This window comes from Toxorhynchites rutilus, chromosome 2, assembly GCF_029784135.1.
Source record: "Toxorhynchites rutilus septentrionalis strain SRP chromosome 2, ASM2978413v1, whole genome shotgun sequence".
NCBI lineage: Eukaryota > Metazoa > Arthropoda > Insecta > Diptera > Culicidae > Toxorhynchites > Toxorhynchites rutilus.
The window spans coordinates 341,282,553-341,308,866 of NC_073745.1; the positions used below are offsets into that span (position 1 = coordinate 341,282,553).

Genomic DNA, 26,314 nt, shown 5'->3' on the forward strand with positions numbered 1-26,314 from the left:
TATGTCGAATGGTCACATCACTTGCCAGGAGCAGTTTTTCCCGCTAACTTCCAAGCGTACAGACAAAGAAAAAACAGCAAATTAAACTGTACGCACAATATATTCCTAATTTTGAAAAGGGTCAAACTTCGAGACATCGGTTTGAAAGCCATCCGTCCACACAAAGAGAGTCCTGGGGGTCGCACGGCGCGCATTTGATGAATCGTCCATTGTTTCTGATATTGATGAGGGTTTCCCGGTTGCGCCAAAACAATCGAAAAATGATTGATTAAGTTGCCGCCGAAGGACTTTAGTTGGTGGGTGGCTTTATGCGATGAACATAAAAAAAAACAAAAGCGCCGAACCGAAGTTGGCGAATCGATTAAAGTTCACCCTTTTCACAGTGCCATATCGGTGGCGAATCGCTCTCAAATGAACCTGCCAAAGTCAGGCCCTCCACAGCCAGTTTGCGGAACTGAAATAAATTGCATGAGTGAGCAAATAATTAGGGACGAATTGTTTTCCCCCCAAACTTGAATCCGTCGCGACCAGGACATGGCGCGGAGAGAGATCCGAAACGCCACGCGTCGTCAACTCCACTCGAGCAGGGTGTACACACGAATCAGGAAAATAGGCGAATAAAAAATAATTAGGATGGAAGTTAAAATTAATCCATAAAAATAAAAACAGCCGTTTTACGAGAGGGGAGGATGTAATACGGGAAATCCGTTCTGACATCCGATTTCAATGAAGTGCAATGAAAAATTACGAGAATATCACTAATTAAGCTAACGATAATTGCATGGCAGCTGGGAACTGGGAAGCTTCGAAGCAGCGCGTGGAAGCAGCTGAGGCTGAGGGCAATGAGCGATGGAAATCTGCCGAACGTTTCCCATCGTTAATTCCGATCCACTGTGGCGTGGAGCCTAATGCACTTCATAACACAATCGCTGGCAATCGTTTTCGAGGTCGTTGGTTACGAGTTGAAGTGTGGTTATGTTGCGCTGGTTTGAAATATACCACGCTTCCCCATAATCACCGTAATCCAAATTCATAACTGAAGAGTAATTTAGTGGAGACGCATGGTTGCTGGAAAAGGGGGCACATTCAATAATTCACATTTCCGTATTGCCGTGAAGAGGTAATTTCTGGTGAAAAACTGATCTCAGACCTACGCTACGAGTGAGCTACTTGTCAATCAGCATTCTCCGAAAATCACAAACAACGAAATCTGATTACGTCTCGACGACAACGGGGCTGTGTAATGGATTCTAGAACACTTACCGGGAAGATATTTACCTGAAGGTAATTCGCACGAATTCCATTAACCCGAATGAAGAAAGAAAATTGCAAGCCGGATTTAATTATGATTTGTCAAAGTTACCGATAATAAATAAGAGTAACTCAATGCCACGTGGAAGAGCCTTTTATAATTTAAAGAAGGAATATTCATATTTTTTACCATATCTCCTGCTTAAATATTTAGGACCAAATCATTACACGCTGTAGAAATGTTTCTCGGCATTCCAGGAAATTTATGTTTTCGATTTTCCTATATTCAAACTATCTGCTTGATTTTCGATAACATGTCGATCAAGTCTGTGGTAATGTACGAACGGACCATTAATATCAGGTTGGGGAAATAGAAATTCATTATTTTCTCGGTAGATGGCTGTCGTGATCGATATCTCGTATAGAATCGATCAAACAATTCCATATTTATGCTCAATGTCATGGTGACATTTCACACTAAAACGGATTCTATATGATTTTTATTGTTTGTTCCATTCAGTTGTGAGTTGCATGGTGTTAACAATGGAATCCAACAAAGCAAAATCGGTACATTTTACATTTTTCAATTTTCAATTTTCTTTGAAGAAAGCGAAAATGCGCTGAAATTGGGAATGCTATTTATGGTGCCGATAATATAACAGCTAATTGCGTGCAATTCTGGTTTCGTCGATTGCTTTCAGGCATTTTTTAGAAACTCCGGAAGCTTGGTTGGGAAGATTTAATGCATCCACCATATAGTCCAGACCTGACACCAGGGTTGCCACATTCCAAAAATATCCAAAAAATATGTATCAAAAATCTTTAACACAAATTAGTATCGAAAAGATAAGGGAATAAATGAAAATAAAGGTTTATTTTTATTTTTAACTTATTTTTCTTCTTTATGAGTTGCTAACCCGTGTTATACCAAGCGTTCGATAAATCGAATAACAACTTCGATAATTTTTTGTGGCTTTGGAAAGCAATTATAAAGTTTTGGCATCAAATGATAGCTTAGTCTATTAGCTACCACCTACTATCAATTTCATTCAAATTTGTATCACTTTGTTAGGCATAAAAATCGGTTTAAAGTAAAGTTAAACTATGTGCGGGAAGTACATTACCTCACATAACCTAACAAAAAACAAAACCTTACAAAATTTAAAAATATGTAAACTTTCCTTGCAATACTACTTTGATAAAAGGTCACACATTGTGATGTAGGAAAGAACCATTGGATTGAACCTTCTACAGGAACAAAAATTTAGGTTTTGGCCAATATTTTTGTTTGGCGCTTTTTTAATTTTTTGTCATTTTCCGGAAAACGGAAGAACGAAAAAAAAAGTCTTGAAGATTGGGGTTTCTGTGACGCCAATAATCAAAACTACACCAATGGTTTTTTTTTTGAAATTTTTTTTTTTTTGATAAATGATTTTGTTGAACTTTCTCCTCCAATTTCATCCTTGACGCTCCACCTTGAACCGATACATAGTTCTCCGCTTTTAAAATAGAGTCCATAATTGTGGGAGCCAACCGATTTCCGGTTTTGTTGGCATTGTAAAGCGAAAATATTCACAGAACAAAATAATCGGTTAAGTCATAGAACCGCTTAAATGAGTCAATATACGACTCGCGGATTGATTATGATCATACTGAACTTGGAACGAAAAGAATAGTTCAAGCTCTTCAAATCGCTCAAGATTTCGCTTAACAATTGCCTCCAACCAAAGCCTCTTTGCGTTCAAAAATTTTATAAATCAACGTATCTTATGTATGCACTGTAACAAATTTTAATAATTGATTTTCTAAAAAATCTTTAAATTCTGTATCTTTGCTGAAAATCTGTAATTCTGTATATACAGATTCTGTATCTGAAATTTGGCGAAAAATCTGTAAAATACAGATTATTCTGTTTATGTGGCAACCCTGCCTTACACCATATGATTCTAACCTTTTCTCGCATTGCAAAAATTACTGAGTGATAACAAACTGGTATCGCGAGAAGATTGTGAAAATAGATAACTAGAGTTCTTCGCCAATAAGAACCAAAATTTTGATATTATGGCATTATGGCATTAGAGGTGATACCTTCATAATGACTCCAAATTTCACAACAACATAGTATATATTTGACCCAAATCGGGCAATCCGAAAAATCTTAATAAAAGTTATGAATTTCACACAAAAATTATGAATTTCTTTTTCTCCAACTTAATTCGTAAAATATTCCAAAAGTTGGAGTGCAGCTTTTGAATTATTTTTCACGAATTTAGAGCATTTCAAAAATTGACTTAAAACTTCGACTTCAAACTCTGTTTCTCTAATTTATTTTGTCGAATTTATTTAGAACTGAGCTTCCCGCCCTTTGGAGGTTGTCTTGGAATAGTAATCACATTGATTCGCTTGCCTTATAGCTACCATTTCAGTGAATTCGGATGCTTAAAAATATCTGCCGGGTAACACGCATTTCTCACTGAAATGTATAAATGTATAAAACTTTCCAAAGCATTTCAATCTTGTCCTTCAATTCAAATCGCGAATGAGTTCCAAGGTGCGAAAGTATAGAAAAGCTGAACCTCGTAAACGGAACCCTTTTTTTATAGCGCAGTTCCTAGAATAAACATGAATACACGAGTATTCAGAGCATTAGTTTTGATGTAGTTAAGAATATTGATAACCAAATCAAGTATTTTCACTAATGGTTTCGACAATGTTTACAGACAAGAGTGCATCGTAGATCATACAATGAACACCTTTCAGGTAAAGGAGGAAATTAATAATTAGAATCCTCAGCCAATCTGCTTCCCATAGTATTTCCGTAGTCGATTACTCAAATAAAAAATTCATGAGAAAAAAAAATGTTTCAACCGTGTTATCATCTGATTTTGTAGTAAAATGTTCCATTGAATTATAAGGAATTCGTTTCTAACTTCTCAAATGTAATAGGTTGCGCTCAAAAGATGACATCCGAGAGTAACTCGTAAACACAAAAATTTAATGAGAATCTCTTTAATATATACAACGGAAAGGCAAAAATGTAATTTAGACCCTCGCGATCCCTGTGGGTCAGTTTCAATGTAGCTGTAATGTGGGTTGAAAACCGTCGGTAATATAGCGAAACTATATAAGAACAAGTTTTAGAAAATAAACTTATCTGAAAAAATATGTTTTTAAGATATATTGAAATTCAAGCATACATTTCTAATAACAAAAATTATTCATTTTTGAAGAATCCTCGAAACTACAGCTAGAATTTTGACTATATTCAGAATACATAGCAAGGTCTCATGAATTAAATTGTAAGTGCACTTCTAGCAAATTTTTCCTTTTAGTAACATAGATATTGCAGTATTAGTAGTCTTATTATCAATTAATTATTATAATGCGCTTGAAAATAAATTTCCCAAAACTTCCATTTTCAACATATTCCTAACAGATTTTTATCAAACGTTTTATCAATGAGTTACATGCAATTTTGCACCATACACGCTCTCCCAATTGCATGAGAAGTTTCATTCAATTGTATCTTGATTTTTTATAGAATTTCATAAATTTTTTGAATGATATTTAGTGAGATGATTGAAAAAATGATACTTATATTCATTTTTTTTTTGTTCAAATATGTTGAGTGTTGAGTTATGTTTGGAAAAAAATATCCATTATTTTCTCGGTAGTCAGCTTTAGTGAGCAACATCGCGCGTAATATTGATCATACAAGTTCAAATTTAGGCTCGTTGTAAAGGTGACATTTCACACTAAAAAAAAAATCTCTTGCTGTTTTTTGTTTGTTCCATACAGTTGTGAGTTACAGGGTGTTAGCAATGGAGGTCAGCAAAGAGAAAATTCGGTACATTTTACACTTTTTCTTTTATAAAGACGAAAATGCACGCCAGTCCGCTGAAATTGTGAATGGTGTTTATGGTGCCGATACAGCAACATTAAAATACGTGCAATTTAATAATTTTTTTTAAACTTTTTTAATTTTTTGACATAGAACTACGTCTTTCAGGAAGGGTGCCAAATCAGGAAACAGGTCACGTTTTTGTGAAATAAAGTTAACGTTAATATCTATTTTCACAGCGAACAAATTCTGATACTTTGCACACCAATTGAATCGGAACTTCTCTAAGATTCGTTTGATATACTATAAATCACAATCCACTTATGCCCAAACAGTTTAAATTAATGAAAACTGGAAGCATTCTTATTTTCCATACATTTGTTCTGCCGATTTGTGTGTATTCCCGAACACAGCTGTCAACTGATACATTCGTTTCTGCCCGTTTTCAACATATTTGGTTTAAATAAGTCATCCGCGATTTGAAGCCACACATTATTTGTAATTTTTCCTTTATAATTTATAATTTATATATTTCCTTTATAATTTTTCCTTATTTTTATGATATTTTGTACGGTTATAGATATATTCACCATAGTCCCGTCATTAAAGTTGATTCTACTTTGAATCAGACGAACAAATCACATATAAAATCTATTTATATTGACTGTGGATCTAAAAATTTTCCCTTGAGTAATTTTACACTCCAAAACGTATTCCTACATTAATTACTCTGGGATACATCTACATACACATTATCCTCAATAAGGCAATGTTGTTCTTCAACTTTATCTCGTTTCAATTTCATAAATTCGTCAGACAATCTGGCTTCATGAAATTTTCTAGCAGTGTTTTGGAAAGCCACGAAACAATTGAGGGTAAAGATAAAAAAAATAAATACAGCTTTGCGTCTGGAGAATTCAACTTAATGTAAGAAATATACACGTGCGAACTCTGGTTCTGTCATGTTTTGTTTTCTGTTTCTGTCATGTTTGACATGGAAACCAGTATATTTATTATGAATAATGTAAAGAGTACAAAAATCAGGAAAAATCAGGATCAGTTCAGAAAAATCAGCATTAATTGAGTGTTCGTCAGGATATCAGGGTGCGTGCTAAAAAGTCTGGGAAATCCTGAAAAATCAGGAAGGTTGGCATCTCTGGATATCACCATCTAGCTCAGTGATCGTATGAGCTACTGGTTACAATATTTCACGTTCCTCGGTAGCAGCCGCTAATTCTGATCCTGTCAGCATTTGTATGAACACAAACGGTAGAAGAATCAGACTGACTTTGCCAGCAAGCTTAATGAAGCGATAAGTTTATAAAATCTGTTAGTTGGTATTTGGTGAGAGTCAAATCGACGTACATTGAAACAAAAATTTACAACAAGATTATGCAACATCAAAAAAAACGAAAGAATAAATCGATTTTCGTGATTTTTTTTTTGAGTACAAGGAATCGATTCAAAAAATTGGAAATCGGAATCGTAAAAATAGATCTTTTTAATATCGATCCAAGATCACCCAATTCTAGTCTAAACGAACTGGTAATCCATTGATTATAATTTTTTAATCACTTTAAAAATGTATTCACCAGGTTCGTATTCGGCATTATTTCAACTGGTTAAGTTAATTATTCTTTACTAGTTTGGTTTCCACACATACATATATCCATTGTTTTATGCGGCGTGTTTCAATTTGTGCCAAATTCCATAAGGGTCTGCTTTTGCCAGAGCTTCGTTTACTCGTTTTGACTATTTTAGATGTCGCATTTATGTATTGAAAGCTCTGTTAGCAGTTTTTGTTAGTTTGTGTTTAATTGTCGGTGGTCAAACTAATCACTTCAGGAGACTAAAACAACGTTGGTTTCAGATAAAATTTGAAGTTTTTGCATTAATTTTTACTTTTGTGTGCACTTACTACGAGACCTAGTGTCTAGTTTTTTTTTCTAGTAGTGTCACATCTGTAGTAAAAAACTCAGTTAATCCTATTAAATCCGCTCGAATCTCAGATAGCAACTATATAAAAGTCAACAACCAACTTCGATAGTATTTTTCATGAATCTTAATGACCAATCAAGCTCCATGGCATACTCTTGACAGATTCAAATTCGGAAGTGAAATAACCGGAGGTCCTACTTTCAGAATTTAGAAAATAATGCATTTTGTGATTCGATGTTTCAGAGTTTATTTTCGTTCTCTATAAAATGTGTTGCCAGTGTATATTTTTGAACAAAACTGTATCAGTTCCCTTCATTTCCATTTCAGACAGTTTTTCTATGGAAAACAAAATTGTGGAGCAACAAGTCTTAAAATAAAGCTAGGACTCAAACACATGTGTCGTTTCTAAGAGTTACTCTTCAGCCATAACAATACTTCCATCCGTGGAAAATACTTACTTCCTCATACCGAAAAAGTGAACAAAGTTCCTGGGTTATTCCATTTCAGGACACAGAACACCCAAGTGCTACTTCAATTTGTGCAAAAACGTTGAGCGATCCAAAGGTCCAAAGATTCAAAACATTCACCCCAAACTCATTCGCCAGCGTTCCAAACAGGACGCCTATCAATCATCCCACGCTACATTGGCTGCCCACTTTAATAAACTTTTGGAAATTGAAAAATCACTCACTCACTGATCCGCCTGTACCTAGTTGTTTGTGTCCCGTTTTCGTTCGGCTGCCGCTGGAACAAGGGGGCCTGGATAAAGGATTGTCTTGATCAAAATAGCGTGTCACTTACATTAGGCCGACCGCTCGGAGTGACACCGCCACAATGGGCGAATCGATAAAAGTTCGGCTCTCAGCGGCAGAACGACAAATAACAGCATCAAAACAGGCAGAAACGCGCTATCAATTAAGATTAAACAAATTATGCTGAACCCGAGTGTACAGATCAAAGAGGACTAAATTGCTAGCAAGCGCCGGGCAGTCCATACAGTTTCGTACACAAATCTCAAACATAAACATCACCACGAAACACATGTGCTTATCGGGAAAGGCTGCCGCCCCACTTCGCAGAAAGGATGGTTCCCTTGTGTTGTCTCGGTTCTAGTGAAGTCGTCACTGCGCGCTGGAGCTTCTCATCCGGTTGTTTGCTGGCGGGGGTGCCCGAGTTGCCCAACGCTATGTGTGACATGCCCGTCAGTAATCTGGGTTCCCGCTGTCAGTGAAGGCATGAATCTATTTTTTTTTTTTTCATAAGAGGGATGTGACTGCTACACTCCAGTAAGTGGAAAAAGGACACACCGCTTGGATGTTTATGCTGGGAAGATAATCGAAAAAGGCAACATTATTCAACATCTGAACGGGAACGGATTTGATACGAGTCGAGCGGAAGCAAGTGTGTGTTTTTTTCTCTCTCGACACAGGGTTGAATTTTCATGATGCGGGGATGGACTGCATCTGAGTTGATATTTCGTTTCAATAGCAACGTTATAAATGTTCCCCTAGTCCCCCCTAGTGGGGGACATGTACTCAAAATCTCCCGGTAGCAACTACAACCCCCTGCAAAACACACATATCTTATGACAGGCAGGCCAGAACATCACCGCCATATATGTAGTCGAAATCAGAGCACCAGAGCATGAACAGACACACCCTACATTCGGATGTCACTTTGTGTTCTTTGTACGCGCATGTGTTCAAGTGTTGTTTCTTTGTACTCTTCGGCAAAAGATTGATAACCGCAATTATTTTCCTTTCTTCTCCTCAATCTCGTCTGCAACACCGAACGATACAAAAAAAAACCACCATCCCATCTGCTCCGTCCTGAAGACTGGCAGCGTCCGGGCCGGTCGAGACAACGATCCAGGACACCCTGCATTGACCGTGAGACAGTTTTGCGAATCAATCGTCGTCCGCAGAGACACCGTTCTTGCGATAATTTCTGGCCTCCAGCAAGAGGTCCCTTGCCTCTCGACACGAGAGTTCCTGCCGTCGGTGGAACCGAAGGTGGGTCCTTTGCATACGATGGGGTAAGACGCTATGGCAGCCACGAGAGTGTGTACTTTGATGAACGGGTTCGGAAGCAGCACAAAATCGATCCACTGCGGACAATGTTCGACAAGGCGAACGTAATCCTGCAGGAATGGGGAGGAAAACGTGATGGTTGTGGCAATAGAAGGGGGATGTGCGATAATGGAGTTTATGACAAGCGATTGCAGGAAAAAGTTGGTGTCGATGATGCTGGTAATAATTCCATCAAACAGGGTGAGATGATTGAAAGTGAAAAGCGACCGCCTCTATCAACCCCGCTGACGAGGACCGAGTCCTGGGACGATGGAGCGATTTTCGGTTGCGAGTGGAAACCAAAACCACGACCACCCACTCCTCCCCCGAGAAGATATTTCATGCCAAGGGAGCAGCAACAGGGTGACATTGGACGGGAAATTCCGTTCCATTGCCACGAAGGATCACTCATTCGGCACGGTAGTCGAGAAATTCCCATTTCTAGCACTGATGATGGGACTGACAATCGTCAACAAGCGAGACAACAGCCCCAATTTTCGTCGTCTGTCTCGGCCTCGGCTGACGATGGAGCGCTTCATCAAGATGGAATACAGTCAAAGCCACCACTCAAAGCCAGAGCTACTCCAACAAAACGCACCCTCAGTAAACCCTCGACTGCTGCCCACTCCAGCAATGTTAACCACAACAGCACTCATAATCCAGATGAATCACCGACTAGAAGAGATGAATTCAATATAAATTCAAATATGATATCGAATTTAAATATTGATAACGCCCCAACCCCACTGATCAGTGTGACTGATTGTCACCCGGAGGATTCTGTCACTATTCATTTTGACAAACATCACCACCATCATAGGCAACGGCAAACATCGATGTCCAAAACAACCGACCAATTATTAAATGAAATAATAGATGAAAATCATAATTACAATGGAAAACTAATTACAAACAACGGTGGCACCGATGCGGACACCGCAGCCTCCGCTCCCCCGCAAATCGCCAGCATAACTTACGGCCCCCTTTCAGCAGCGATTTCAAACGAGCGACATTCAAAATTAAATGTATCAAATCAGCCAAATCGTAATTGGATTAATTTAAATTCAAATGAAATTTATCCTCACGCCGTCAATTCCGATCGGGCGAAGGCACCGATGAGCGAAGACGCGAAGGCACCAGCTGCCACACATATGACAACAGCACGTGACTTCGGCGTCAACGCCACGTCGACCCACCCCTACCCACTGGGCGACACTAATGATGGCCATCAGACGGGCGTCGATGCCATCCAACACGATGACGACTACGAGGACGACGAGGACGAAGAGGACGATGGCAGCGCTCGCCATAATTACGATAATAAAAGTGTTAAAAGTAATTATTGCGAACCGAATCGGACCGAATCCGAATCGGAAATGTCATTAATGCTGGACAGGAGCGGCCGGAGCACACCTCGACGCTGGAAAAGTCTAAATTCGAGAAGTTGGTCGGCGGAGGATATACTTGCGTTTCCTCCCCCACCGCCGTATCAGTGCGAATGCGACGGGGAAGAGACTCTGTCGGGCAGGTGTTCCGAGGAGGAGTTTGCCACCGCTGGCGCTGGTGGTGGCGACAGTCGTGACGCACGGTGTGGAGGTGATTATTTGTGTTGGTTTATGTAGGACATATATTGGGGGAGAACCGCAGGAAGTGCCGGATGGCTGCAGAATTTTTCCGAGGGGAAGGGGGGGATTTATGATGCTTGATTTTTGCCTCCATGATTTATTGTATCAAAACAGATATAATTTAATCGTGTGAATGGCTATAGCGAAATACCATGTCGCCAAAAATAATCACGTGGACCAAATCGAGGAAAAAACTCACAATAGTCATTATGATATGTTTGGTACACTTTTCAAGTATTGTTTTCAATTTTATTTATTTACTCTAAACCAGAGGTTCTCAATTGTTTTTACTTTGCGACATCTTTTCATTACATTTATCGATAAATAACATTGAGGTGAATAAAAACTTATTTTCCGTCTAATTTAAAATCTCATGTTATAAAGTTTGACGCATTTAGAATTTGGCCACACAAAATGAGTCATTTCTCCAAAAGAATTTGAGGTTGTTGATTTTTTATGAGGCTTTAAAAGAATGATACGATAAAATAACCACCAGCTTTTTTGACGAGTTTTCAAACTTGACATTTGGCATCAACATTTTTTTCAAACCTCGATTTTCAGTGATTTTTCGGTTCCCAAAAAAACTAAAATTTTAACGTCTGCAGCACTAATAAATGAAGTTCGAATGAGCTAATATTTTGCATGGGGAATATTATCGTGCAAATCAACATTTCGCAGCAAGTTCCGAATGAAAAATCGAGATAACTATTGTTATTGGTACCCAAAACCATTCTTTTCGTTTCGTACTCCAAAAAGTCCCACAGTGCCGGTTTTTGGCAAAAAAAAATTTCGAGATGATACTAGATATCGACGTTTCAAGCAATTTTAAGACATTTTTTTTTCGAAAACCCCGATTTCCTAATCTCGTTATTATTGGTTGTTTTCGTTTTTTATTGTTTTCATAGTCTCGGAACCAAAGGCGCTATAGTTTTTTTATATTTTTTCTGGAAAGCTGAGAATTTTTCACATAACATATCTCAAAACCAGGGAGGCGTTTTTTTTCGTTTTTGAGTTACGATTTTTCAAAGTTACCAGAGCATCATTTCATCATTTTCCCCTTTTTTTCCCAAAAATGACTATCTTCAAAAATTTATTACTTTTGAACTACTGGACCGATTCAGATGATCGACATATCTAATTGAAGCCTACTAGCTAGCTTTTTTTGAAAAAATAACACATTTGTCAATTAATTAGATTATAATCACACACATCCAGTCTAGTCGCATAGAAATGTTGAACGAAAACTGAAAACATGTTAAATATGAAAAATCATAACTTAAAAACGAAAAATAACACCTCTCTGGTATTCGGATATATTATGTGAAAAAACCTCAGTTTTCAGGAAAAAATATAAAAAAATGCACCCTTCGGAGTGTAATATTTTTTCAAAGAAGACTAGCTCATTGGTTTTAATTTGATATGTCGATCATTTGAATCGGTCCAGTAGATCAAAGGTTATGATTTTTGGAGAGGAAAAATGGGAAAAAAGATTTTTTGGACCATCCGCTAATTTTGAAAAATCATAACTCAAAAGCGAAAAAAAACGCTTCTCTGGTTTCAAGATATGTTATGTGAAAAAAGTAATTTTTGGCAAAAATGCAAAAAAAACAATTTTTTTTGGACCGCCCTAAATGAAATGGTCACGCTAACAAAAAAATTAAAATATGGGTCTCATAATTTGCGATAAAGAACAAAACTACCACTTTCGACCAAAATCTGAGAGCCACTATATCGTTTTGGCATGGAATGGCTGTATACAGAGGTATCTTAAAGATACCTGACTTCAGGTACAATCTAGGCATAACGTAAACAAGTTAATGACTTTTGTATCCATAACTCCGGTTGAATCAACGAGGTGTATTTGTGATGTTGGGATTTCAATTCTACTTTGAAAACTGTTCGGGTTTTCATTGGGCAACACGAGTAATATGTTAAAAGTTTGTATTAAAATAAAAATAGATTTTTTAATATCGCTACGTTTTGTATTAACCCACATGTCTTCAAATGTTTTCCAACGTAAGTCTTAAACCATAATTTGTGGCTAAAATTGATCATTAACATACTAAAATTCTATATTTTACAAAGTTCGTCAAAAATAGTTTTACCATCTTGGCCTCAATATTTACCCGAATGTGTAGGAATAGTAAGTGCCATAAAATAGAGTTATGAGCGTTGAAAAATATTTTATTAAAAAAAAAGATTTATCATTCATACAACGTATATAAGCAACATATATACGATGTAAATCGGAAAATTATGATAAAATTCAAATATTAAAAATCAGTGGTAGACTTTTGCGTTGCACTTATAGACATTAGTGTATGCACAACGAATTTGCCTCTTTCTTTTCATTCCAGCATGGCAACATGAGGTCAACTATAAATTACAATAAGAATTAAACATTTCGTCGAAAAAGAATGATTTTTAACATATAAAAAGAGGAATTTGTTAAAAGAACAAAATTTTTTAATTTATAGACATTTTCTTTTCATTCGCGTTTAGAGCGAAATAACTATGAATATTTAATAAAATCTGGCACGTAAAAGCTCTTAAGACTGATTTGAGAAAAAAAAAAACTTTTCGCCACGACAATATTTCTTTATTACTCTTTGACTACCCGACAAAAGAATTGAATATCGATTTTTAAAATAACTTAATTGGAATTCATCAAACCGTGAACAAATAGCTCGCTTCCGAAACACTCTTTCAATCATTTCAAGGTTCATATTTATGACCTTCCTTAATTTGTATGTAAATCACATTTTCGCTTTGTTTAATGTTGTAGTTGTAGAACACTTTTCTCGACTTTCCATTGCACTTCCATATCTCTATTGTTGTTGCAACGTTACTCTTCCTAAACTATAAAATGTGTTATTAGTGAATAAACAATACAAGTGTCAAGGTTACTGTATTGCAAGATATTTTACTGTTTCATTTGTCGAATATTGAGGTGTGAGAAAAATAGTTACTCCAATCTCTCATAAATGATAGATTCAGTAGTGGACTGTGCGGATCACCAAGAACAACTGAATCTGAATATCACCTCATTCAAATTGATAAGAAATATAGTGGGCAGGGCTGCCACATATACTGAATACTCTGTATTTTACAGCTTTTTCGCCAAAATTTCGATACAGAATCAGTATATACAGAATTACAGATTTCCAGCAAAGATACCGAATTTACAGATTTTTTTTTTTTTGATTCAATTTTAAATAGTGATATCTATGCATGCACTTTGTGATATCTATTATAAAAATGTAGAACGCAACGTAAAGAGATGACATTCGTTGGAAGCAGTTGTTAAGCGAAATCTTGAGCGATTTAAAGAGCTTAAACTATTATTTTCGTTCCAAGTTAAGTATGACCATAATCAGTCCGCCAATCGTATGTTGACTCATTTGAACGATCCTATGACTAAACCGATTATTCTGTTCCTACACTTTGTTCTACCGCTCATCAATAACGTCAATTGCACTATTCAATGTTATAGCTGATCATGTTGGATCATTTATGTTTCGAGAGCTACGTGCAACGCTGATTCGCTGATGCTGGCTACCTTGATGTGAAAGATTTTGACGACTTTCTGAAAAAGCCCAAGTTGTTTACATTGGTATCGATGCAGAAGAAGCTGAAAAAGTAAGCTGACCTTCAAATCGATTTGACTTCTATACTGAACTCGTGAAACAGACTTCAAAGCAATTTGATTTCAGCGATTCGGTTATCAAAATTTGATAAACCCACGAAATTTCGTCAAGCTACCAAACCTTAATGATTTGTTGTCAATTTCGTCAATTCATTGGAGCAGGTAATAGACAAGGCTCGGATAACAGATTCAGGCTACTCAAGACGAATCATATGGGGTAAAATGGGGTTATTGAAATATAACTCGGTCCCAGCTGTTGGATGTCAAAAGGCGTGGTGAAAACTATTTGTATCCATCGCTAAGGTTGTTTGTAAGACACTTTTCAATAACATTCATCGGCGTGTGTTGAGCGAATATTTTCGCTTTACAATGCCAATAAAACGAAGTCCAGAAATCGATTGGCTCTCGCAATTATAGATTCTATTTGAAAGCGAAGAACTATGTATCGACTCAAGGAGGAGCTTCAAGGACGAAATTGACGAAAAATTTTAAGGCAATGTTCAACAAAACCTTGTATAAACATCATACAATTCGTAAGATTATGAGAAAACCTTTTTATGATTTATTTCGTTGTATTGATACGACTTTAGCAACCCATAAAAAGAAAAATAAATTCAAAATGAAAATAAACCTTTATTTTTTTCCCTTAGTTTTTCGATACAGATTTTTCATACAGATTTTTTTTTGTTGAAAATACAGATATACAGATTTTTCAGAAAATTTTACAGACATAAATGTGGCAACCCTGATAGTGGGTCAAAAAAATTGTGTGCTCCCGTGACATCATTCTGGTCAAATGTTTTTTCGTCAAGAAAAATCCTGCGATTTACACTGTGGTCAAACGTGTTCCAAACCATGGAATAAGAGCATTCACTTAGAATTACATTCAAAGTGTGTTATTTGGCATGGAAAATATTAACTAAATACTGATGAAAAAAGACACTAGCAATACTTGGAACGGTGAAGTTTTTCTAGGAACAAAGAAGAAAAATAAAAAGAAGTGTCAGAGAATATGATTGAAATTCAGGTGCCACTGACAGATTATGATTCTATAATTTCTTTCCCTATAATTTTTTTTTCTTCCCCTATATAGTTGACTGTAATAAAGGATTCAATTCGGTCGAAGTGCTCAACACTGTTTTACCCAAATTACGTGGAATTTCTCCCGTGCGAGGAATCTTAACATACAAGAATGTTAAACATTTGCAGTTGCATTATATTTTGATATGTGTATTGTACTAATCGGAATAAATGTCTTTCAAAAGAACAATAATACAGATTATTTTAGGTTCCCTTATCTCTAATTGATAGAAAAACCATGTTCGTTCGAAATAAGGTTCATCAAGCATTTATAGGAGATCTGAGAAAATATAAATTGATACATGATTGAATGAAGTATAAGCTCTAAGCACGGGTTAGAGTGCCAATGGATATATGGGAAAAACGCGACCCTCGAATTTTCAAAGCGAACTTGATTAAAAATGTTGATTCCCACGAAAAACTACCCTATGCAAAAAATCAGCTCAAACGGACTTCATTTACTAGTGTCGCACAGCGGTCAAAGTTTGAGTTTTTTGAGTACCGAAAAATCACCCAAGGAGAGAGTAAAGTAAATCGGGATTTTCAAAAAACAAAATTGATGCCAAATGTCTTCAAATTGCACGAAACGTCGAGATCATCTGTCATCTCGAAAAATATTTTTGTCAAAAATTGACTTTTCGGCACTTGGTCGTTTTTGTCTGAAAAGTTTTCTCCCTTGGGTGTTTTTTCGGGTTTCAAAAAACTCAAACTTTGACTGCTGTGCGACACTAGTAAATGAAGTCCGATTGAGCTGATTTTTTGCATGGGATAGTTTTTCGTGGGAATCAACATTTTTAATCAAGTTCCCTTGAAAAATTCAAGATGGTTATTATCATTGGCGCTCTAGTACGGCTTCTTGATGTGGTGGCTAAGCGTAGACATCCAACCGCATAAGGTAAACAGTACCAGAAAAATGCAATCTATCAAAATGCTTCATTAATGTCTCTTTATTCTCAGATGTTGTGAGAACAAATCGAAAAGTACACAAAAAACCCGAGTTCTCCCGCCACACATTGCTACACCTGCGATAAGGCAAACTCTTCCATTTATTCGTTGGCGCCCGAGTGAATCGAAATCCACACACGCAGACGAGTAATCTACCGGAAAAATAACAGGAATTAAGAACAAAAGGGAGCCCAAATGTGGTGAAGGAGAGGGAGGGTGCTTGGGAGCCGCACAAAAATAGTGTTCATTATTTTAATTACAACCACCACTCTCCGCATTATTGAGTTGAAGTGCATTCAAATGCATTTTCCCTCGCTTTTCCCGGATTTTCCCGCAGTCCCTATTGCAGCGACGGACAGCATATGTATAGTTTTGCGTGGCGGGGCATTCGAGAGCTACCTTTTATTCCAGCTCTCGCGCTGTTGTTTTCAACTTTTGCAGTGTGAAAATCCGTATTTTTTTTTGTTTCACGCTTGATGGTGATTTATTTTCGCTGTTTCTCATTCGCGAGCAATCCTCTCGTACGGCACTTTGTTTAATTTAATGATATTCTTAGTTAATGGAATTTGGTATGGTGTGCAGCGTTTTGATTGAAACATACTCAATCAGCTCACCAGAATGAATGAAAGGGGTGGCGGTTTAATACACCGAAAATTGAAAAACTTAATCATTTGGTAGAAAACTTCTGCATCCATCTCACTCCGAAGGCTCTCCACGAAATGCGGCGACTGTTTCGAGTGCAGTCCTTCGCTTGTCAAAAGTCCATCCAAGCTATCAGCATTTCAATTAAACTGAAATTGCCCCATTACAGCGCAAATCTGCGATAACCGCACGGACCAATCCAGCTTCCCCCCATCGCAACCGACCGACTCGTCGACTGACAAACCGACAATGTTCCAAAGCTGTCGACGACAAGCGTCAGGCGCCACAGAGGATGATGTTTATGCTAGTTTCGGTCGCTATCAGGATAACGGTGGCCTCAGTAGGGACCGTCAGTTCACTGATGATGATTTTCAAACAAATTTAACGGATGATAAATTTTTGAACGAGGGCGTAAATACAACATGTAATTTGAGTGGAGGGCAGAAAAAATACCTCACGCAGAGTTATGGACCCGGAACGACCACCGATGGATGCCATCCAGAGACTAGTGCGGTCGGTTCCCATCACGGAGTGGGAATTTCCAATTCACCGAACGAATCAATCGACGCATTTCTGGCACACGAGCGTCAATTCTCTAATTATCATCCTGTTGGGGCTGCAGAGACCCGCTGCATCAGCTTCACCGATGGTGAATATATTTTCGGCCCGTACGATAAGCACACGGAGGAATTCCAACGATTTGGACTTCCTAGTAGCGTAGAATTCCACCGGGACCGGCATTGTTGTTATAAACGCAAAAAACTTTCGCCGCTGGAGTCAGACGGTGACATCGCATTGTCGCCCATGGGTGAATGCTCAGGAAGCTCCAAGCGAAGCTCGCAAACCAGCACTGAAACCCTGAAGGAAGCGGATGATCCAGCATCACAACCGCCGAGCACAAGTCAGCCGGGAAATGGTGACAACAAACCAAAAACCGGTAGGTTGCCTCTCGAATTTTCCTCTCATTGTGTACCTAAAAAAAGGACAAACTTCAAACTCAATCCACGAAAAACGTGTTGTAAAACAATAAAATCAATACAATCCGTCACCGGTGGTTTGTTCAATATTTTAGGATAATCATCCACCCTACCGACAACCAGGCCATCTATTTGTCTACACGTTTCCGTCATCACTGGGTGAAGCCTTTTTTCCACGACGATAAAACCACAACCCAACTCGTTGTGACTGACATCCCCACCCCTACAACAACCCAAGCACTCAAACTCATACTAACTAATCGAATCTAATTCAGTTCCAGCCGGAAACGGGTCGCCAGAACCCGCATCTCCATACCGCCGATGGGTCCACTTCGACAACGGAAATATCTCTCCGACCACTGGCGGCGGAAGACCGTCAACCGTCCGGGTTCCTACACCCTTCCCAAGTCCCATCTCGGATTGCGAGATTTTGGACAAATTTGCTGGTGGTGCAATGGAAATCGACCCGAGCAACCGGAGTGATCCGAGAGCGCCCGATTTGGTGGAAAACGTCCCCCTGATTGATGCCGTGCTCGATGATTTGCTGACGTTCTCCAAGAATCTTGTCTTGCGGCAGTCCTCGGCCAGTTCGGCTCTAGCCGCCGAACGTGAGGAGGCAAAAATTGTCGAGATAAATGATGATGATTTAATTAATTTATTAGCTGATGATGACAATAGTGAAACCAGAGTGGTTGATGGTCCCACCGAAGAGCCCAATGAGGGCGGAGAAAATGCAGCTTCAGGAAAAAGTTTGCCTTCTAAGCAGGACAGGAACGCGGCCGAAGGACAAGAAAATAGTGGCGATGAGAGTTTTAGAGAGGCAGAATGTGACCGGAATGCCAATGAGCAGAACGAAAATCCGAATTATCCGATTGGCGATTCCGAGGACGTGTTGGACAATTATTTGAGTACGAGGCGCAATCAGGAGGACATTTTCGCCAACGTGGCGATTTTCAACTGGAATCCGATGGACGTCTATCACCAGCATGGTCTGTTTATGATCGATCCGCGCTTTGCGCTTGCCGACCTACATGCCATAGTTCCGACCGCAAATGTTGCCACCTCCCATCACCGGGGGGGAAACGAGGGGCAGTATCAAGGCAGCAGCCATAACGAACCAACTAGCAGGACATCCAATGGCAACCAGAAGAGTAATGTCGCACATTTAAATTCGCTAAAGCGTGAGCAGGCTTCCAATGATGAGCATCCAAGCCGAGCAGAAGAAGAAGATGATGCCGATGACACTGCCGCTACTATTGGCATAGTGAAAATAACTGATGGTGCAGATACGTCATCGGAGGACGTGAATTCATTTGCAACTCAACGACGAACGCAAGACGACACTGTCTCCTCCTCCGCCCTGCTGGAGAGCCATAAAATCCCAAATGACAGAACTAGTCCGGCGGTGGACCATTTTTACGACTCCGCTCACGTCGAATATCCGGTGGTTCGTCCAGACTTGTACTTCGGCACGGCCACCAGCCAGCGTGCCAGTGAATGCCATCAATCGCCGCTGGAATCTGATTATGATAATGATCCACCCAAGAGCAGCAGCAGCGTCAACGGCGACGAAGACTCGGCGAGGCCACCCACGACCGCGGATGAACAAGAAGAAGGTACGCGATGTGGTTTCATGTTCGTGAAGTGATTGTCTATTCGTGTTCGTGGCACTAAATGTGCCTGGAGTTCGGCCGGGAAAGTGTGGGAGGAAGCTGGGTAACCGAAGACCAACGGGCGGAAAATAACTGTCAATGTAACTAACTTGTGTCGTGTATTTAATCGGAGTGCAAATTTCCATCCAATTGGTGAACACATCAACCTGCGGAGGTGCGGTTGATCCGCGCTCCTGGAGATGAGCGTTTAGTCAATTCCGAAATATCTGGTAGATAATATAAAGTTGGCAAGATTTAGTATTTTTATATATTATTTATTTTTTTATTTTATTTATTTTATTTTATTAATCATTACAGTGTAAGGTGGAACCTTTTAATTTACTGCAAGCAGTTACTAATTCGAATTCAATAGTACATATCCTTAATCACATCAATTATCTATTTTTCTAATTTATCTATTTACTAATTTGATTATTTTTTTTATAGTTGCTGATTTTCCCCATTAAGCCAAGCCATCTCGCCGAAATCCACTGATTGAATGATTGTTTTTTACGAAATTAGGAAGGAGATTCCAATAAGTTATGCCCCTGACAAACAGAGTGTTGCCATAATGCGACGTGTTGAACTGAGGGATTATAAAATTTCTCATTCTAGAACTTCGGAAACTTTTTGTTCTAGATATCAAGGAGATGAATAGTTAAGTATCTTAAAAATTATTAAGCATGCACGCAACTTCAAAAATTCATTGAATGGACATCCCAGTAATTGCTTTTAAAGGTGGCTGAATCTGGAATATCTATTAAGATTGAAAACGTACCTGACACAACAATTTAAAGCAATTCGCAATCTATCTAAAGCTTTGACTGAAGCATTCAGTATAAACTCTGCGCTATATAAGAAATGAGGTAATACTAGCGATTTGAAAAGATTTATTTTAACTTCAGTTCTCATCATGTTATTTGATAACATTTATAAGTCTACAGTTTATATGTTATATCATGATATGTCAATTATTTAGATAAACCAAAACCAAAATTTTGGAATTTTCCCAAATAAATATTAGAATAGTTGTTTTACAAAAAAATGCTTTTATTTTCAATGTCAAACTCTTCCTGTAATTACTATACAATTACCTACAATAACATGCCATATTCGTCATGATTGAAATTATTCGGAGAACATCGTGTAAACAACGACCTATATTTATTTCTACTTAAGTTCAATTTCTCGCAGAATGCTTAAACCGGTGCCTAGCCTCTTGCTAATTCAATTGAAGTTTTGTGCATATGACGGAAGATATCTGGAATGTCAATTTTCCTGACAAACCATCTAACTTCAAATTGTTTTTTTTTTCTCGAAAACGAAAGCGTTACGCCGGAGAACAAGATTTCGAGCGTTAATAGCTCCTAAACAACTGAACGAAATGGTATACTTCATTCGAAAGATAAGATGTCTACGCGTTATATGTTTGTTACCTTTTGATCCAAAAACTTGTTTCAATAGCACTAAAATTGCTTTCAAAACAGGCTATTGAAATCACACCAATTATACAGACTTTACCGATTTTTTTAAAATAACGATCCAGTATTAGTTATGGCTAGATGTCATTAATATTTTTGGACCAATCGATTTGGGTACTGCTTTACAATTCATTGCAATATAATTATAGAATTTCCAGTAGTTAATGTGTCAAAATATCGTTGAAAACAGAGTTTCTGTTGCCCTATATATTTGGGTAGACCTCCTGGAACGTCTTCCCTAACACGGACTAAAAAATCAGTCTAGTCCGTACTCGAAATATGCATTGCATTCATAGTTATCTTCCGCACAGCCTAAAGTGAACAAATGGGATTAACTCTATCTGGGAAATATTGTATTTCAAATCGTTGAAAAAAGTGAATGATTTGTTTATTTTTTTAAATTTGATTGATATTTTCAAATGAAAACGTAAACAATATTCATTTCCTGACTATTTTTTTAAGTCGCTATGGAGATGGATTCTAAAATCTAAAAAAGATCGAGAAAATCTAAATTACCAAGATGTTTAACTAAAACCTAGAAAAATGTTTTTGAGAATTTAATTATTTTAATTTAAACTTAAAACTTAAACTTAAAAGAATAAAAATGATTTTTTGTTTGGCTTTTTTTTTGTAACCAAATCAATAACGAATCCATCCAGATTCAGGTAAATAAGATTTCAGAATCAGTTTAAATTAATTTGGTTCACAGAATGTCCTAAAAAGTATTTTTGAAACAGAGATATCAGCCTTTCAAAATTGATATTCAGTGATATTGGTAACTAAAGACAGAACGGTAGTAAGAGATAATAAATAGATTTTCTTGTAGTATTGTATTTCAAATTTTCTAGTATTGCAGTAAGTTTTTATGTCAGCAAGTTATTTTTTAGTTTAATGTATCCCCAAAACTTCTGCTAATTTCTTAGTGATACAGTCCCCCTATTTGCATTTTCGATCAGTCAAAGTTTCAAGTAAATGAGCACTTAATTGAAAATTGTTCGGGAGTACAAGATATCAGCATTGTGAAATGAAAGGTTCATATCTGACATTTTATGCGTTTGCGGGTATGCGGATATTAAGGATTAAAGACATTCCACACATATACAAATACTCATCGCAATCTACATACCTATAAAGGAATAAACACAAAAGGAATATCCCGTTTATTCCATGGGTACTGTTGTGTGGAGTCGACTCCTAGCACAATTTCAATTGAAGTGGTCCTATAATTAACTTAAAACTTCAAACGATCAAGAACAAATGACGAAATTTATCAAAGGTTTTACGGAACCTCTGCAATGTTAGCGAATTACTACAGACTTCTTAAAAAACTACAACAAAAGTATTTTGGCACCTTTTTAAAAACGGATGTAAGGAATACCAGGGTTAATGAAGATTGGTGTAATTAAGATAATTAAGTTTCCAAAACTGCTAAACGATTTTCCGTGCGATCATTATTTGTAGAAAATATTGTAAACCAAAAACGAATGGGTGAATTATCAATTCATCGAATATATATTTGTGATAATAGATCTGAAATATTATAGGACCCAAATGAAATCTGAATATTTGGACTTAGTGATTTAAATATTGAAGGATTGCCTTAACGTTTATTCCTTAATCTACAGATTCTTTAAAACATGAATTTCTTCCTTGATGTTTTTGCCCATTACACATATACATATCAAACAGAAAATACTGAAACAGCAACAAAGCAACAGAATTTCGTAATGTTTGTGAGAACCATTCCCAATCTAAATTAATTAGACCCGTATTTGTTTTTTTCATCATTATACTATCAAAAAAAAATCATGATTTTTCAGAAACTCTAATTTCAATTGATTTTTGTCATTTACCCCGCAATGTAAAATCATTGAATGTAGTTTCGGGGGGAAATACATTTCAAAAATACTCCACGTTGCAAGAAAAAATACGTAAAAAAAGTTTTGCTGGTTTTTTCAGTCCAATGGTCTGCAACGACAACTCGTTTTAATATTTTTAAATGAAAGATAATGTAATTTCACATTACATATCGAAAAATGAGCTCGAAGCAGGTTTGCCATAATAAATCTGTGTATTTGGATTGAAAAAATCTTGGTATCCTAGTTTTTTTTCTCTGAAGCATAATTTTAGCTTCAGTATCATTGATTGGAACAGTCATTATTGATTACACGATGCTAATGGTACCCACGTTAAGCCGCAGAAAAATGTAATGGTTATATTGAATTAAAAGGTAGCATAATAATAAAACAATTCAAAAACTGGAGGACTAAACCAATTTTCTAGTCCGTATTAGGGAAACACCTTGAACTCTACACGGATATATGAAGAATTAGAAGCTCTACTCTCAACGCTATTTTGACATATTAGCTAGAATTAATTTTATAGTTGCATTGCAATAGATTGTTAGAGAATGTCCAAATAGATCATGGATAATCATAAATCATGAAATGTCTGAGCATAAAAAATACAAAATTGAATATTTTTTCATATGTACTCCCCATATATTCTCGAAAACGTAATCCTGCGTCAAAACAATATACAAAAAAAACTTTGGAAGCAAATGAAATTCCACGACAATCACTCCGATTCTGCATTTCGCTGGATTTGCATTTCGTTCGAAACCGTTATTTCGTTCGAGTTATAGTTTCGCATTCCCTATTTCGAGTGTTTTGTCCATTGATTGTTCGAGGTGAAACATATCGAATGAAATGCAAAAACAACTCGAACGGAACACAGAATGGAATATTGTATTTTACATTATCTAAGCTATAGTAACAGTTCGGCTGAAAAGTTTATAAGGTAACAAGGTAAATTATTTTTTTTTGCTAAATTCAATTTTATTATTCAACATAATTGCCTTCGAGGGCGATACAGCGATTATAGCGATTTTGCAACTCTTCGATACAATTTTTATAGTACTCTTTTGGTTTTTCCTCAAAATAGGCCTCAGTTTCGGTAATCACTTCATCATCGGTCTTTAAATTCTTGCCAGCGAGCATTCTCTTCAGGTCTGCGAACAGAAAATAGTCGCTGGGGGCCAGATCTGGAAAATACAGTGGATGCGGAAGCAGTTCGAAGCCCTATTCATGCAATTTTGCCATCGTTTTCATTGATTTGTTATTTTTTCCATTTTTTCACAATAATCAAACCTGGTTCACTCTCAATGCTGTAACTCACGAACTGTCAAATTTTGACACGTATCCATTGAAAGATGGTGCTTTGTGATAGTCAAGTAGATTTTTGCAAGAGGCGCCATCTAGACGTCAACCTTATGAACTTTTCAGCCGAACTGTTAGGAGCGCGTTATTCCACCTGAGAATCCATTGTCATTTTCGATTCACACCAACGGAACACGGAACCTAATTTTGCATACGCAAAATCTAATTGAACATATACTTACTTTTATTAGAACTTTCCCTCAAACTTCGAAAAAAAAATTCTACGGGCAGAGAAGAATACAATAAAATAAAGCCAACCCAAATCATTCCATACTCGGGTTTTGCGCTTATCAACACATTTGGTGTTCTATTTTCATTTATATAGATAACACTAACCATAAACGCATGAGAAAGTAGGACATATATGAATGTCGAAAACAGGTGATTTTCATTTAAACAGATTCTATATGAATAAAATGGGGGAGATGGGAAAAATATTATTGACATTAAGCCGTAACTATCATTAGAACGTTATTTTTAGAAAATCTGTATATTATTTATGAAGTCCAAGAAATCTGTAATCTTTATCTACATATTCTTGGTCTCAAAAAAAAACGAAAAAATCAATCGAAATACTGATTATTATGTAGATATGGTTACCCTGGCTCGAAGTTTAGTTTCGGAATTAATCTTTTAAGAAAATTGAATGTCTTTGCATGGAAACAATGAAAACGCGTGGTACACTTTTACAAAATTACAATTCTATAAATATATAATTCTATATATTATTTAAATATGTAATTATATAAAAATAAAATGTCGAACGGAGGAAATATGTGTGAAAATGTAATAAAAAATAAAAGCTTGAATAACAAACATGCGTCATTGTTTTCAGCATTCCAGACTTGCTTTATTATTTGATATGTATTTTTTTTTATAAATTCGTTTATTTTTACAGGCTCAGTTACATAAGTTTAAAGGAGCCGAAATCTTAAATATATTTTTAAAACTATATATATGAACAATTTTCTTAAATCTATGGTTAGTAATGTGGGAAACCGATTACTCGCGGTGGACTCGAGATTAGAAGGGTGACATATTTTTCTCAGGAAAAGGATGGGGTATAAGGAAATTATTACAATGTTGATAATCACACACACTCAATTCTTAAATCTATTCGTACATCTATTGTGAATTTACATTTCATTCTCCTGTTTATAGCAAGCGGACCAATTACTCACAAAGGAAGAAATGGAGGGTATAAGGATAATCACACACGAACATCGATAGATTTGAGGAAAACATATATTTGGGACATGTAATCAAGGTCTAACGACCAAACAACGTGTTCGATGTCGTGGTAACCTCGGCCACAAACGCAGATAACGAAAGACAAACGCTGCCGGCCAGATTGAAACGAAAGAGAAGCGCATCTAACGAACAGTGATTGGACATGAGTCGGGAGAAGGTGCGAATAAAGTCCCGACTCAAGTCCAGACTTTTGAACCATGGTTTGAGGCTAACCTTAGGGATATTCGAGTGAAGCCACCGGCCCAATTCACCTTCGTTCCATTTGCGTTGCCAGTTAGCGATGGTATTTTTACGGACTAAAGAGTAAAATTCATTGAAGGCGATTTGACGCTGATAAATATCGCCTTCAATCGCACCTACCTTTGCTAATGAGTCAGCCCTCTCATTACCCGGAATTGAGCAATGAGAAGGGACCCACACAAAGGTAATGACATAACAGCGTCTGGATAAAGCACTCAAAATTTCTCGTATTCTCTCAAGGAAGTACGGCGAGTGCTTTTCCGGCCTTACTGAACGGATAGCTTCGACGGAACTAAGACTATCCGTTACAATGTAATAGTGTTCAACAGGTCGTGAGGCGACGCTGTCCAGCGCCCAGTGTATCGCTGCCAATTCAGCAATATACACTGAGCAAGGAAACTGAAGACTATGGGAGGTGCTGAAAATTTTGTTGAACACTCCAAATCCTGTGAACTCGT

General features: G+C 37.2%; 1 protein-coding gene across 5 annotated transcripts in view; it reads left to right on the top strand.

Moving 5' to 3' along the window:
* The window catches only part of LOC129765445 (uncharacterized), a 351,357-nt gene that overhangs the window by 138,518 nt on the left and 186,525 nt on the right, over window positions 1–26,314 (top strand). For 3 of the 5 annotated variants that reach the window (XM_055765774.1, XM_055765775.1, XM_055765776.1), the window contains 2 exons: window positions 8,866–9,042; window positions 18,290–19,630. In XM_055765774.1, the coding sequence (XP_055621749.1) occupies window positions 8,866–9,042; window positions 18,290–19,630 (1,518 nt within the window). The remainder of the gene's footprint in view (window positions 1–8,865; window positions 9,043–18,289; window positions 19,631–26,314) is intronic. The other 2 variants (XM_055765777.1, XM_055765778.1) reach the window with 1 other exon arrangement.